The sequence below is a fragment of the Bombus huntii genome, chromosome 3, assembly GCF_024542735.1.
Source record: "Bombus huntii isolate Logan2020A chromosome 3, iyBomHunt1.1, whole genome shotgun sequence".
Lineage (NCBI taxonomy): Eukaryota > Metazoa > Arthropoda > Insecta > Hymenoptera > Apidae > Bombus > Bombus huntii.
The window spans coordinates 13,151,276-13,164,436 of NC_066240.1; the positions used below are offsets into that span (position 1 = coordinate 13,151,276).

A 13,161-nucleotide genomic window follows, 5' to 3' on the forward strand; every position below is an offset into this window, starting at 1 on the left:
GATTCCACGAGAGTAATTATACGTCGATTAAAAGTTATAAAAACATCGTTAAAAATACATGTAAAAAAGATAGAAAAGAATGTTCATTGGTACGTTAGTTTCTTTCTTTCATTTAAGAATTGAACGCGAGCTTGGAAACTCTGTAGCTGACCGTAGCACACCTATTAAATATCGATAAACGTGCAATTTACGAGAGCTTAAGGTCAATGTATGGACAGAATCGATACATTGATATGTGGTAATTTCTCGTTAAGATTGACTCGATTTCAAGGGCTGCTGCTCGTGAGCGGACGCGTTCGTCTTGGAAGCCGCGTTCACCGGGTACTGGTTTCCAATCCGGGTAGTGCTCAGCGTGATACTAATAGGCGTAGCGTTCGAAAGTTGCTGCCGAACCGGACATTGTCGGTAGCCTGGAATTGGAAATGTATGAATACATTGAACAGATATATGATCAGCAGTGTAATGTTAATGAACTCATTAACTACTCGACGATCTGAATAGTTTGCATAGATTGCATATTTTATATCTATTGTCAAAGTTAATAACAAATAGCGCCAATATATACATGAAGCAGGGTATTGAACAGTAAATTAAGAAACGTTACGGCAAAGACAAAAAAGGAAGGAAATGTACGCACATATGCACATCTTAGACTTCGATCAGGCGTAATTTTCCCGTCTAATGCTTACAATAAGGATGTTTATGCATTTATGAAAAGTTCAAAAGTGTCAAAATTTATGCAATATGTAAAAATATACAAAATATTCAAGGTACTCGTTATCATGCTTAGCATCTTACATTCCTTTTCTCTAAATTCTACTTAGAATTCTCCATTTTATCCAATTATATTCATAAAGATATTAAATTGTATAAACATCCACAGGCTATTTTTATGTCTCTCAAGATTATTTTTTGAAAGGTAGGAAATGTGTTTTTCATCTGTGGCCTTCATATATCAGTTCCTAATATTTATTGGACGAAGTGATCATCGAGTAGCCTCGTTTAACGCACAAGGAAATATGTCTACCGGCATGATGAGGGCCGGAACAATGACAGCAGATAGGATTGTTTCGAGGCCTGGGGCAAAACTCAACGCTGTGAGGCTCTCCGCATCGAACGCAACGTGGCAGATGTCTACAGTTGGCAGCCATGTGCCAGAAACCCTGGCACCGATAACACTGAAGAACACCATCTCCCGTTTGGAAGTTGGATGTCTCAAGAAAGTTGCTGACTATTCCCGGTCCTGCCTGCAGCGGTCCACCGGCATTTCCGGTTCCTCCGCGCCACCAACGTTCTGGAATGGCACTGAATCGAGCCGCACCGAAGAAGTCCAGTCCTTGACGCAACAATAGCTCGTAATGCCCGGCGTCCAGCACCTGAGAAGAATATTTTAATCAGTTCCGATTTTATCTTGCTAATGACTAGACGACACAACTTCCTGGCGGTCTCTCTTAGATATTTATGAAAGGAATCGTTGAGGTATTACTTCTCTGTGATTTATTTATTGCAATAAACAAAATTATATATATGTATATATACTTTATATGTGAAGTTATATAATGTTGTCTATAAAAATCTATATTTTCTCATTAAATATCTATTCGATGATCGTTTCAATTATTGCAATAAATAGCTTTAAAATATAATCAAAATTGCTTTAAGATATTTATACTGAAAGTTATTTAATGATCATTTCACAGATCATCGTGGCATCGAACTAACGTCTAATGTTTAAATTAACCGAATTATCGTACGACGTGGCTGATTAAGATTACGGGGCTTTTAACGAAAATCTATGTATTTTCTCTTCCTTTTTCGTGTCAGCATTTCGCCAGCGAGGTAATTACCTCGACGCGTATATATTGTCGCCAACGTTCAACGCTTCCTGTCGTGATCCCCTGTTTCGTCAGCGCGGAGTTAATATCTTGCAGTGGAATGGCCCAGGGTACATCACGAAGAAGAACCGCCTGTCTATAACGAGAGTCCTTTGCTGAGAATCGAGCCACCTGATTGAAAAAAAGAAACATTATAATTAATTGAAAAGAATGCAAAAGACAGGAATGAAAGAGGAGAAAGGAATAAATATGCAAATAAAATATTCATAACATCGCCTAAACGATCAGAGATTTGGTGAGACAAGCCTACGTTGTGCAAGCTCGGTTATCTCATTTTCTTGCATAAGAGAAAGCGAAGAGGAAAGCGGCCGATTACAACGTGAAGTAACATTTATATGGTAATTTCATACGCAATTTACTGTTGAATTTGTACATTTGCATAGTTACTCTTCAGTACGGAGAGAAAAATGTGATATCAAAATTTTATACCTGGATAATTATTAAGGAAATTAGAAGAATTACGAGCTTACGTATTGTATATGTACATATTTCTTTGTATCTTTAAATATAACACGTTCGCTTCACGTTAAATTCAATAAAAGGGCACATAGTTTCAAGATATATACACGATGTCGAATATTTGATTAAATTTTCATCAATTATGTAAACAATATAGAAATAAAATATGACGATGCACAATGTATAGCAATTATTTATACATTACGTATATTTATGCGAATTTGTAAAGAAGAACGTTATAACCTGGTCATTTCTTTATACTTTTGTATACTACTATCTGTATTCTGTACATTTCATTAAATTTTCTATAAACGTATAAACGAATTTATAATCTATTTATAAGTAATAGAATAATAAATTCGAGCAGTAATGAATACGTTAACTATACTGTTGCATTACCCATCGATTTTTGTTAACATAGAGTAGAGTATCGCTAACTAGGAACATATATACATCTACTGCATCTATTGTATCTACTTGTACGGGTCCTTCGAAAATACGCGCCAAATCGCCACGCTGCAACAGTTTCTCTGCGTCAGCTTCGCGTGTGAACGCCGCAATCAGGCCACACGGTGTTTCAGACACGTGCCAGGCTGCCAATGGATCGGACGCGCGGATCACATCTTCTAGATTGGAACGTAGCAGCTCGCCACCTGGCATAACTTATTCGTCAACTCTAACAAGATCTAAACATTTGCCGTCAAGGGGGACTAATATCGTAAAACTATTTCTTTGTTGCAGCATGCTTTGAGAAGCATTTCTCAAACACGAGATAGAACTGACACACTCTGACGTAACAGTATACCGATTGCATATTTTCAGTTGTCGTATCGAAGAAAAAAAAAACATACAATGCCTGCAAAAAGTATTTGCACGTATTCTTATTTACCAATAAATATATCATTTTTACAGTATTAAATTTTTGCAGGTATATGACAGTACAATCAAACGATATGAAATTTAATTATTTAGATATAATTAATTAGTATATGTGCAGGCAAAGTTGTAGACATCTTTTATAAATATATAATGCGTGTTATGTGAAACATTTTGAAAATTCACTATATTGGTCAAGTTTGAAATAAATGTGAAAATGTATATAAAAATTACAAGATATTTAGTCTAAGCATTTATTTTACAGGGACCACAAAAGTATTTAAACGATCCGTTATATTAATAAATCTCGACCATTTTTAACATTTGTTCCTAGCAGGGACACAGTCCGATACCTGGGCATGACCCTGGACAGGAGACTAACGTGGAAGACACACATCTCAGATAAAAGGAAGCAACTAAAGGACAAACTAAAAAAACTCTATTGGCTCACGAGCCGACGCTCCAAACTAAATCTACAGAATAAAATTACCCTCTACAAGACCGTAATAAAACCTGTCTGGACCTACGGAATCCAACTATGGGGAACAGCAAGTAACTCCAACATTGAAATACTCCAACGCTTTCAATCGAAAACGCTAAGATCCCTAATTGACGCACCTTGGTATGTAACCAATGAAACAATACACCGCGACCTCAAGATACCCACCGTCAAAGAGGAAATAGCAAAATATAGCGACAGATACAGCAAAAGAATCAACAAACACCGAAACCCCCTAATCACTGGACTACTCGATACGACGGATCAGATTCGCAGGCTGAAGAGGCACTACCCGCTAGACCTAAACGTTAGATTCATTTAATTATCCAAATCAAGCATATGCACTTACTTATAATACTTATAGATTATAAATTATACCTATCTATAATAAGTATTAACTTATTGTAAATAAACAGCCATGTCACTGCGCCACGCCAGAAAAATTACTGAAAATTCTCAACGCGAGAATTGATTGTAATTTCAACAAATAAATAAAAAAAAAAAAAAAAATGCAGATCCTATTCTCCGGGCAGGATGTTTACCAGATGTCGACGCGTCTCCACAGTACGTGATTGGCTAGCCCGAGGGCCGTCATAAACACTAATATCTAGTTACCTAAAATCCTTTAACAGATACACAGTCTTTGTCCCAGTTACGGGAAGACAGGAGAGACCTATTTTTCCACGAACGACGTCTCCCACTAGCAACCCTCCCTCAAGGGCAGCTAGCATCCTTTTCTAACTACCGATATGGAGATTGGCCAATTAGCAGCAACGTCAATTTCCCTTACTTTCCGAACGTAGGATGTCCCCGACGAATCCGATGATCTCGTGTCCTTAGACACACCCCGTCATAGTTTTCCTCTGGGGTATCACCGGGACGGAAAGTCATTCTCTCTTGCGGTCTCATCGACAAAAAAAAAGAATTAACTCCTTACGGTCAGCGAATATTAACACAGAATCCGACTTAGATTTTTGCGAGTGCGTACGACTACCGTCCCGTTGTCCGCGGATTCGTTATTGAACCTAGGATCATTGTCGTTAGTCTCTCGAGTATCTAATCACCACGGTTACTTGTCCGGTTCTATGGTAATCGTATTTGCACTAGCCAATGTCTTCTCTATTGCATAACGACGACGTGTAATCCAAACGAAGATTCGCTTTACGCCCCTAACCCTAATTCTAATGTAAACCCGACATATATTTATTGCAAATATCTTGTAATTTTTAGGTACATTTTCAGATTGGTCTGAAATTTGACCAATATAATCATGATAGTCTCGTTGCAGTGCTAATAAAATTTCAAAATGTATAACACATACAATATGAACATAGAATGCTTAAATACTTTGGTAAGCCAAAGTAAATTCTGTAGTAAATATAATGGTGTCTAAATACTTCTTGCAACTACTCTGCAAATTTTAGGCACATTGTATATTATAAATGTACATGTGGCCACTTATGCAAGCGGAGGATACGCTAAATAAAGAAGTAGGCAATTTGCCACCTGGTATTCCTTGTACTTGACCTTGAGGTCCGACGGCACGCGAGATATACAGAGAACACGTGAACTCTTCTTGACAGGAAACACGTGTTCCATTGTCGCAAACGTTATCCGTTGAGGTATTCGGTCCCGTGACCGTAGTCTGCATCATTGTCTCGTCTCTTCTATTCTCCTGGGGGCATTCCTCTTCCATTCTGTGCACTTTGTGCACTATCGAAAATACCTCTAAAAATAAAATCAATATAGGTCTCTGTCTCTCAATAGTTAATACATAATTGGACTGCAAATGTTTATGCAATTTTATATTTTTGTGAGTTTAACTAATGAAATATAACCTATACAAAAATTTGTTCCAGTCACTAAATATTATAATGAGAAATTTATTTTAAATATTTTATATATTTTTACATGTTATATACATTTTTACACTTCTAAATTTTCCATAAATGCATAAACATCCGCTATCTACTAATAACAAATAGTGTTCGACCATTCGCGGAGAGACGCGATCGCGAGGAAAAGCGCCAACGGGAGTCGTAAATTCCCGTTACAGTTAGATAATCGATACCACGAAATGATCGATCTCCTATTTCGTTTAGAATAATAGAGGTGGTTGAACTGATTATAACACTGAAGTAACAGGTTACAATATACACTTTATTCCAACAATTTTGTAGACAGTTACGCTCAGTGCGTATAGATATAAATTAAACAAATGACTAAGGCAACAAGTTAACAAAAAGTTAAACAAATGATTAAGGCAACAAATTAACAATAAGTTAAACAAATGACAAATGGTCTAAGGCTAAAAAACTAGTCAAGAGATATTGACTGAAGTTCGGTGACAATGCTGTCGCAAAGGAAAATTATTGCTGGGTATTGGTCGCCCCAATACCGGACACTTACAGATGAAAATGACCATTGAACACGAGGAAACCTGACCGACCCTTTTTCTACCTGATGGAACAATAATCCTAAGGAACGTCTCGACCTGAATGTATTTTATAACAATGGAGGGCCCTAACGGAAAAAAATGGCCAGTTTTATGACGGTTTTTTAGGATTACTGCAGTGTGACTATTATATTTGCACAGCTAGTAGCCGCCTCGACCGAGGGATAGATTCTGGTTTACGTAGAGTCACATGGTATCCCACTGGGGGTAGCCATCCACATGTTATATTACTATATCACTAAGCTATAACATTTTACCAAATGTTCTACTGGACAAATTGTAAAATGTAAATAAATAAATTAAAAAAAAAAAAAACGTAGAGTCACCGGACGTAACAAATAGAATTTTTATTTATTATTTCAATAAAACGTTTTAAAATTTGTATCGTATCCCTTATTAAAAATATTCTCTTCTATAAAAGTTTGCTTTTTAAAAACGTAGTTTGTAACGCGTGTCTTGAAAAGATGGTAGCTCATACTATTTACTATAATTTGAAGGTACATAAATGTACAAAATGTACATAATACGCAAAAATGTAAAAAGTGAAATGTAAAAAATATTCAAAGCGAGGCATTATAACATTTAATGGGACAAAGAAATTCTCATGTAGGTTCCACTTCTTTAGTTATGTTGAAATATAAAATTGCATAAAAATTAGGAGTCTACTAATTATATATGCTAATTATACTGATCAAATTTGATATCAATCTGAAAATGTATATAGAAATCTCATTATATACAATGCCAATGAAATTTCAAAATGTTCCGTACAACACGAATGATATATTCACGAAATATTTCTGCAAGTGTCCGAATGTTTTCGTGAACCGTATATCGCAGTGTTTTGACGAATATAAATTTCTTTTCAAGGCATACGAACTTTTCGAGATACATATGTACATACATGGCACAATAAATGAATACACGTGCATATACATATGTGTATAAATGCACACGCATAGAATTAGTACGGAACGTGTGCACAATAGCCACGTGTATAGAAACGACTTTACCGGCAGATTTGCGCGCGATTGCCAACTAATAGGAGCAACATGTTAATTGTTGGTAATGAAATCACTCGTACAAGCATTCGATGGAATGCAAGGTTATAATTACGTATTTCGCAATACGCGCGCGCGCGTCTAAATATACAAATGCACAAAATTGTAAAAAACAATTCAATGTTGAGTAAAGGTTCCGATTTGTTTGGTTATTCGCTATAACTCGAAATATTCGTCGAATGCGAGATATCCGATTTTTAATGCAATTAAAAGCATACGATTTGACATTGAAGCTTTCACAATCGGTGGCAGTACGCGTGCCAATTTCCTTTCACTTGCTCGTTTAACCGATTACCGTTTTTTAGCCACTTTGCACCGTGCCAAAGATTACGACGACGTTGAATCACCTTAGACGTTTATCCTGCAGCTCGTATTTTTGGAAAAGGAAGTCCGGGCCAAAGAAGACATGGCCCAATGCTGGCGCCATTAATTAGCCTCTTTCACGATCACAACAATATCGACTCTCTTTTTTCTGAACTATATATGTATGTTTACTATCGCTTTTTCATCGACGTTTAATCTTTTCGATCATTCTTCTTCAAAAAGTTAATCCTCCAAAATTCATCGTGTTTTCTTCTCTATTAATGTATACTATCATATATTGCATATACATCCTTATAAAAAAGAAATATCGATTTGTAACATTGATTCAATTCTAATGCGAATATAGCGTAAGGTAGGATTATTTGAATGCTAGAATTTTTGGTTAAGTTAAACAATTTGCCTTTTAATTTGCAAAATTCCGTTGCGAACAAATTTTTAAGCGACTTACGTTTGAGAACAGACTACTTAATTTGTTATAAATGGCGTGATAAACGGTGAAATATATTGTACAAATTGACAGCCTGATAGCCATAACTTTCCATGAGGATATTTCCATTACACATTAAAAGGTAACAAGTTCGTACAGTTAATATTAGTATCTCAATTACAATTATTATAATTCAGTAGAATGTGTATACTTAATTTCTGTTATTTTATTTATTTCGTTATCATATTCGAACAATACTAGAATCCTTTTTATGTATGTATATATTATACAAAACATTTTGAAATCTCATTAGCATATCTCATTAGTGATTATATTGGTGAACTTTCGTCGCAAAAATCACCAAAGTATTTAAATAGACAATTATTCACTATATTAATTTCCTGCTATATATAGTAGAACCATCACTTTAGCACTAATTGCATATTTAAGACTACTATTCATAATGTATACTAATTTTTCACTAAGTTTATATTTGTAATAAGTGTCTTACAAAGACTTTCATATACATTTTCAGATTGGTTTCAAATTATAATACTAACGAAATTTCGAAAAATTCCATATAATCTATATAATATATTCATAAAAAAAATTCCATGACAAGTGTTCGAATACTTTCGTGAGTCTTCTTGTTCTTTCAAATAAGATGCATAAATATCCACAATCTACCTATAATATACAATAAGTTTAATTATTCTATACAAGATACAGTGTCGAATTTTAAAATACTGAAATTCAAATAACCCAAACCGAATCAAATAACCCAAACCTTACCCTATACATACGATCGTAGTATGAGCAAATTGGCTCAGAAAATCTTTGCAATTCTTGAGTCGAGCATCTTAACTGATAACGCGCCTGGCACAAAAAATAAGCTCGATGGCTGTGTAACGGTTTAGGAATTGATCCGTGGAGAATATCGCGAAATCACTGTAAGCAACAAGTATAAAAAGGAAAAAAAAAGGAATTAGCGCGATCTCGCTATCTGGTGCGCGCTAGACACTTACTTTTACCATCGTTTCTAAGTGGGGGTTGTCGCTGGTGGTTGGATGGCGGAGCACCGCGGCAGCATATGCGCACGGAGACGACGTGACAGCAATTATTACGGCTGTGTGCGCGTTCGTGATTATCGAAGGCCTCTAGGAAAATGGCCGAAACACACAATCCACCGGTCTTTTCCCCGAAAACTCTTTACCAATCGAGCGTGTTGGCAATCGCGAATAAGTTTCTAAGGCTGAGGAAGTATCTTCCTGATCTACCGAACGATGTCCTGTTTGATGTTTATTATCAGGTAAACGTCAAAACATTTTCTCCATTTAAACGCCTCACAAACCACTGATAAAACGTCCACTTTTTTTCACCAACTTAACCATGAACTTTTTTATTTGTCTAACGTTATTTTGTTATTCTATTCGAAAAAAACAATTCATTCTGTTTATGATTTTAGTTTTTGATTTAGATATGTAAAACGATGTTACGTGTTCGATTGTGCGATCATAACACTGTTTATTATGACAGCTATATGTAGATGATAAAAATGTATTTTGGCATTGGGTATGACGATAAGGTTTTGTAGAATTAGCTGGGATTTGTGGGGAATGACGGCAAATAAATTACGATGATTTAACAGAAAGGGGGTTACAGAAATTGTACTTGTCATATGTTTAACCTCTACGGCTAATGCTTAGCTTTTATATTTTGTATATATTTACAATGCAACGTAATGATTCCTGGAACAGTAGAACGATTCGTTAAATATGAGATACTCTTTGATTGTATGTGCTTCTACGCTACAGCAAATCAATTTTTTTGCAATCAATTTTTTGCGTTTATTTCGCGTTGGATATCGAATCGCATATGAATCATGCGAAATTGCATTTCTGACAAGTGCGTAAATGTAAATATATTCATTTGTCCATTTCGTTGTAGAATTTTGTTAATAATACAATAGAAATTTTATTCCTATATATTAATTTTGATTAGATATTCATAGTGCGAATCGTCACTATTATTTCATCGCAAAATAGATCTGTTATAAATTTTCTAACATTCATTCATCACCCTTTTTAAGTTAGGAATGAATGCAATTATATGAAAAAAATAATCTATGAGATCTTTTTGCTTTACAGTTGTACAAAGAAAAAAGATTATGTTTACTGGGGTGTGACTTCAACAATCTGGAAATTTTCTCCAAGATGTTAACAGTCACTAGCCGTCGTGTACATTTACTACAGAGCTTTCAGGTAATTTTTTATTCTTATTGAGAAAATGGATTAGAAGTTGTGTGTACGTTTACTTTTCTTTTCCATTAATTTTTCAGAGCCTTATAGATCATAAAATACGAGTTGAAGAAGAGTTGAGTATGAGTTACACAGTATGCTATCTCCATGTTAGTGAAAATCCAGCTGCAGATGAGAAATTAATAAACCTAGGCTTAAGAATTGGTGGATTTTTCAGTGATGGTGGTTGGTATGCTAAAAGCGAACAGGTGTTGCTAGCATGCAAACAATTATGTCTTGCGAATAATTCTACGCCTCAGAATTGGTGTAGAACATTAGAATGTTGTAGAAAGTAAGATATGTTTGGTAACTAAACATTTAATTTATGTTTACATAGATTTATATAAATTTGTAATAAGCATTTAAAAATTTAGATTGTTACACGTACAAGCAGCGTATTGCGAATTTTTACAAGCCGCAAAAACACATCAGCTTGCTATAGAGTTAATAGAACGATTAAAAGAGGCCGGGTATAATGATTACAATTATGCAGCTATATATACTGAGTTTAGTATACTTTTTTATATGAAAAGCGAGTATGATGAGGCCTACAGGTACGTATTGCATTTTTCTTTTATAAACTTCGTCGTGTTTATTACTAATTATACAATTCATGATGATTTAGATGGAGTATAGAAGCACTTGAAGAGTTGAAACCAGCGTTGTCTGCGCGTGTTACTGTTGATGTGTTAAGGCAGGCGGCAAAATCGTGTGTATTAAAACGCGAGTTTCAGAGAGCTGGTCTTTTGATCAGGCAGGCTGTATATCTTGCTAAAGAAGTATTTGGTGTTGATCATCCAGTGTACAGTAACGTCCTTATAGATTATGGATTTTACTGGTTAAACTTTGATAACATAATCAACAGTGTAAACCTTTATAGGGTTCGTACGTTCGTAATGTGAATCGATACGATTCTATATACGATATAACTTTCATCGCGATTTTTTAACATTTTATTTGTTGTAGGACGCTTTAGCAATTAGAACAGAAATATTTGGTAAAATGAATTTACACGTTGCGTTAGCGCACGAGGATTTAGCTTATGCTCTTTACGTATTTGAGTATAGGTCTGGCGAATTTCCAGAAGCAAGGTAAATGATTCCGTTACTTATCACTCTTAACAATTTTAAAATAGTCATACAATTTTATTTCACTTTAAATGAACAGTGTTCACATTGAGAAAGCAATAGACATAATGTTAAACCTTTTACATGGGGATCATTTGTTGTTAGCAAGCGCAAAAAGAATAAATGCATTAATTCTCGAAGAAATAGCGTTAGATAATACATCGACGCAATTGTCGAAACAAAATCTACTATTCAAGGCTGAATGCCTTCATTTATCCGCTTTACAATCGGCAAAAGAGGCATTCGGCGAAAGAAACGTACAAACAGCAAAACATTATGGAAATTTGGGACGTGTGTATCAAAGCATGAGGAAATGTAAGGTACATATTCCACGTAAATGTACTTAATTAAACGTTTATGACATTACTACCATATTTTTGTCGTTAATTTTAGGAAGCCGAAGCAATGCATCTTAAAGCTATACGTATTAAAGAAGAATTATTAGGACCAGATGATCACGAAGTTGGATTGAGTATAGGACACTTAGCTTCGTTATATAATTACCACATGAACCGATACAGAGACGCTGAGAAACTTTATTATAGGAGTATCGAAATTAGTATGTGCACTGCGTTATATAATTTTTTCATACTTAGTCATTCGTTCTAATTAACTTTTATCATATCAGGTTTAAAATTGTTCGGTAAAAGCTATAGTGGCCTAGAATATGATTATCATGGACTTTTAAACGTTTACACAAAACTGAACGAATACCCCAAGGTTCTAAAATATGCAACAATATTAAATAATTGGAAAATGTTAAGAGATAAACACTTGGAATCAGAAGAACCAACGATTGATCCTAAAAGACGGCCACAACCAATCAAAGAAATAATCGAAACATTCTTTTCTATGTAATATAGCTGTATATTAATGTTTAATAATCACTGTCTCGCCGATTGACGTTTAATTGATTCCAACTTTGTTGGAGTAACTCGGGCCAAAGTATGAATGAAATCACGAGTTACGTTATATGACCCAGGATACCGTGAATCATATATTTGGGGCAGTATCGTTAAGATTCTTCAAACATAGTCACATGAACTTCGTGTTTCTTCTTTGTACCTCACCATTTTGTACGTATTAACTACATTTACGACTAGTTTTAGCAAAAAAAATCGAGAACGTTTAGAGCTGAATGTTTTTGCGTCGAGATCAATTGTCAGCAGCATTTAGAACATGTTTATCATTATAAGATTTACACACATTTCAGATGACTTACAAGATATTAAACAAAAATTCTCAGATAATTCTCAGATAAAATTGGTTTATCGGATAACTATAACTGTAATTATTTTTGTAAAATCTAATTGTATTTTTTATTCACAAATTTTGTGAAATCAAATATGTGATATGTGATGTACTGTTACTTTTTATTGATATTTTGTTCCTATACAAACATTGTAATAAATGACGAATCTAGATAAATTTTTTGGATTTCAGAATAATAAATTAAAAAAATTAATATAACAGGAATATATGTACAGATTTGTGCTTTTAAAATAAACGTAAAAATGAATTCTTTTTTCTCCCTAAACACCTTGCCGTCCGCATAAATTTGCTAGTCATTTTAACCAATAACCGGCAATTTTTAGTAAAAAATTTCAAATTCGTAAACTTTACGTAAATGGTCGATTTGCGCTTCACCAACGTGATGTCACCAGACACTAACATTTAGTCTGCATTTGATATATTAGGATGTGAAAGTATTAATACAGAAAAACAAAGCTAGTAACCTGAC

The 13,161-nt window shown here is 34.7% G+C and overlaps 2 protein-coding genes and 1 long non-coding RNA gene across 8 annotated transcripts; 2 read left to right on the plus strand and 1 right to left on the minus strand.

Moving 5' to 3' along the window:
* Positions 1-66: 66 nt before the first annotated feature.
* LOC126863508 (uncharacterized) lies at positions 67-9,162 on the minus strand. 6 transcript variants are annotated; one of them, XM_050613773.1, is made up of 7 exons: positions 8,789-9,015; positions 7,593-7,859; positions 5,236-5,457; positions 2,808-3,007; positions 1,848-2,006; positions 1,028-1,376; positions 67-410 (listed from the first exon to the last, which is right to left on the minus strand). In XM_050613773.1, the coding sequence occupies exons 3-7, from the start codon at positions 5,423-5,425 to the stop codon at positions 250-252; spliced, it is 1,059 nt and encodes a 352-aa protein (XP_050469730.1). In that variant the 5' UTR covers positions 5,426-5,457; positions 7,593-7,859; positions 8,789-9,015; the 3' UTR covers positions 67-249. The 6 variants fall into 6 exon arrangements, with proteins under 6 accessions (XP_050469730.1, XP_050469732.1, XP_050469733.1 ...); XM_050613775.1 differs by having other exon boundaries at positions 5,257-5,457; positions 7,593-8,683; XM_050613776.1 differs by having other exon boundaries at positions 2,832-3,007; positions 7,593-8,683.
* LOC126863528 (uncharacterized) lies at positions 1,331-2,724 on the plus strand. Its single transcript, XR_007688877.1, has 2 exons — positions 1,331-1,479; positions 1,701-2,724. It is a non-coding gene; the product is annotated as an uncharacterized LOC126863528 (long non-coding RNA).
* LOC126863482 (amyloid protein-binding protein 2) lies at positions 9,162-12,939 on the plus strand. The gene is made up of 9 exons (XM_050613710.1): positions 9,162-9,305; positions 10,144-10,257; positions 10,335-10,585; positions 10,668-10,847; positions 10,919-11,174; positions 11,260-11,384; positions 11,461-11,740; positions 11,814-11,979; positions 12,049-12,939. The coding sequence occupies exons 1-9, from the start codon at positions 9,162-9,164 to the stop codon at positions 12,276-12,278; spliced, it is 1,746 nt and encodes a 581-aa protein (XP_050469667.1). The 3' UTR covers positions 12,279-12,939.
* Positions 12,940-13,161: the final 222 nt, after the last annotated feature.

Bases quoted from the DNA above. Each gene is read 5' to 3' on its own strand.
- LOC126863482 (XM_050613710.1), top strand. From the start codon at position 9,162: ATGGCCGAAACACACAATCCACCGGTCTTTTCCCCGAAAACTCTTTAC. The intron at 11,175-11,259 runs GTTCGTACGTTC...TATTTGTTGTAG, and splicing joins ACAGTGTAAACCTTTATAGG to GACGCTTTAGCAATTAGAAC. The intron at 11,980-12,048 runs GTATGTGCACTG...TTATCATATCAG, and splicing joins TTATAGGAGTATCGAAATTA to GTTTAAAATTGTTCGGTAAA.
- LOC126863508 (XM_050613774.1), bottom strand. From the start codon at position 5,425: ATGGAAGAGGAATGCCCCCAGGAGAATAGAAGAGACGAGACAATGATG. The intron at 1,377-1,847 runs GTAATTACCTCG...TATTCTTCTCAG, and splicing joins GACAATATATACGCGTCGAG to GTGCTGGACGCCGGGCATTA. The intron at 411-1,027 runs GTAGACATATTT...TTCCAATTCCAG, and splicing joins TTCCGGCCCTCATCATGCCG to GCTACCGACAATGTCCGGTT.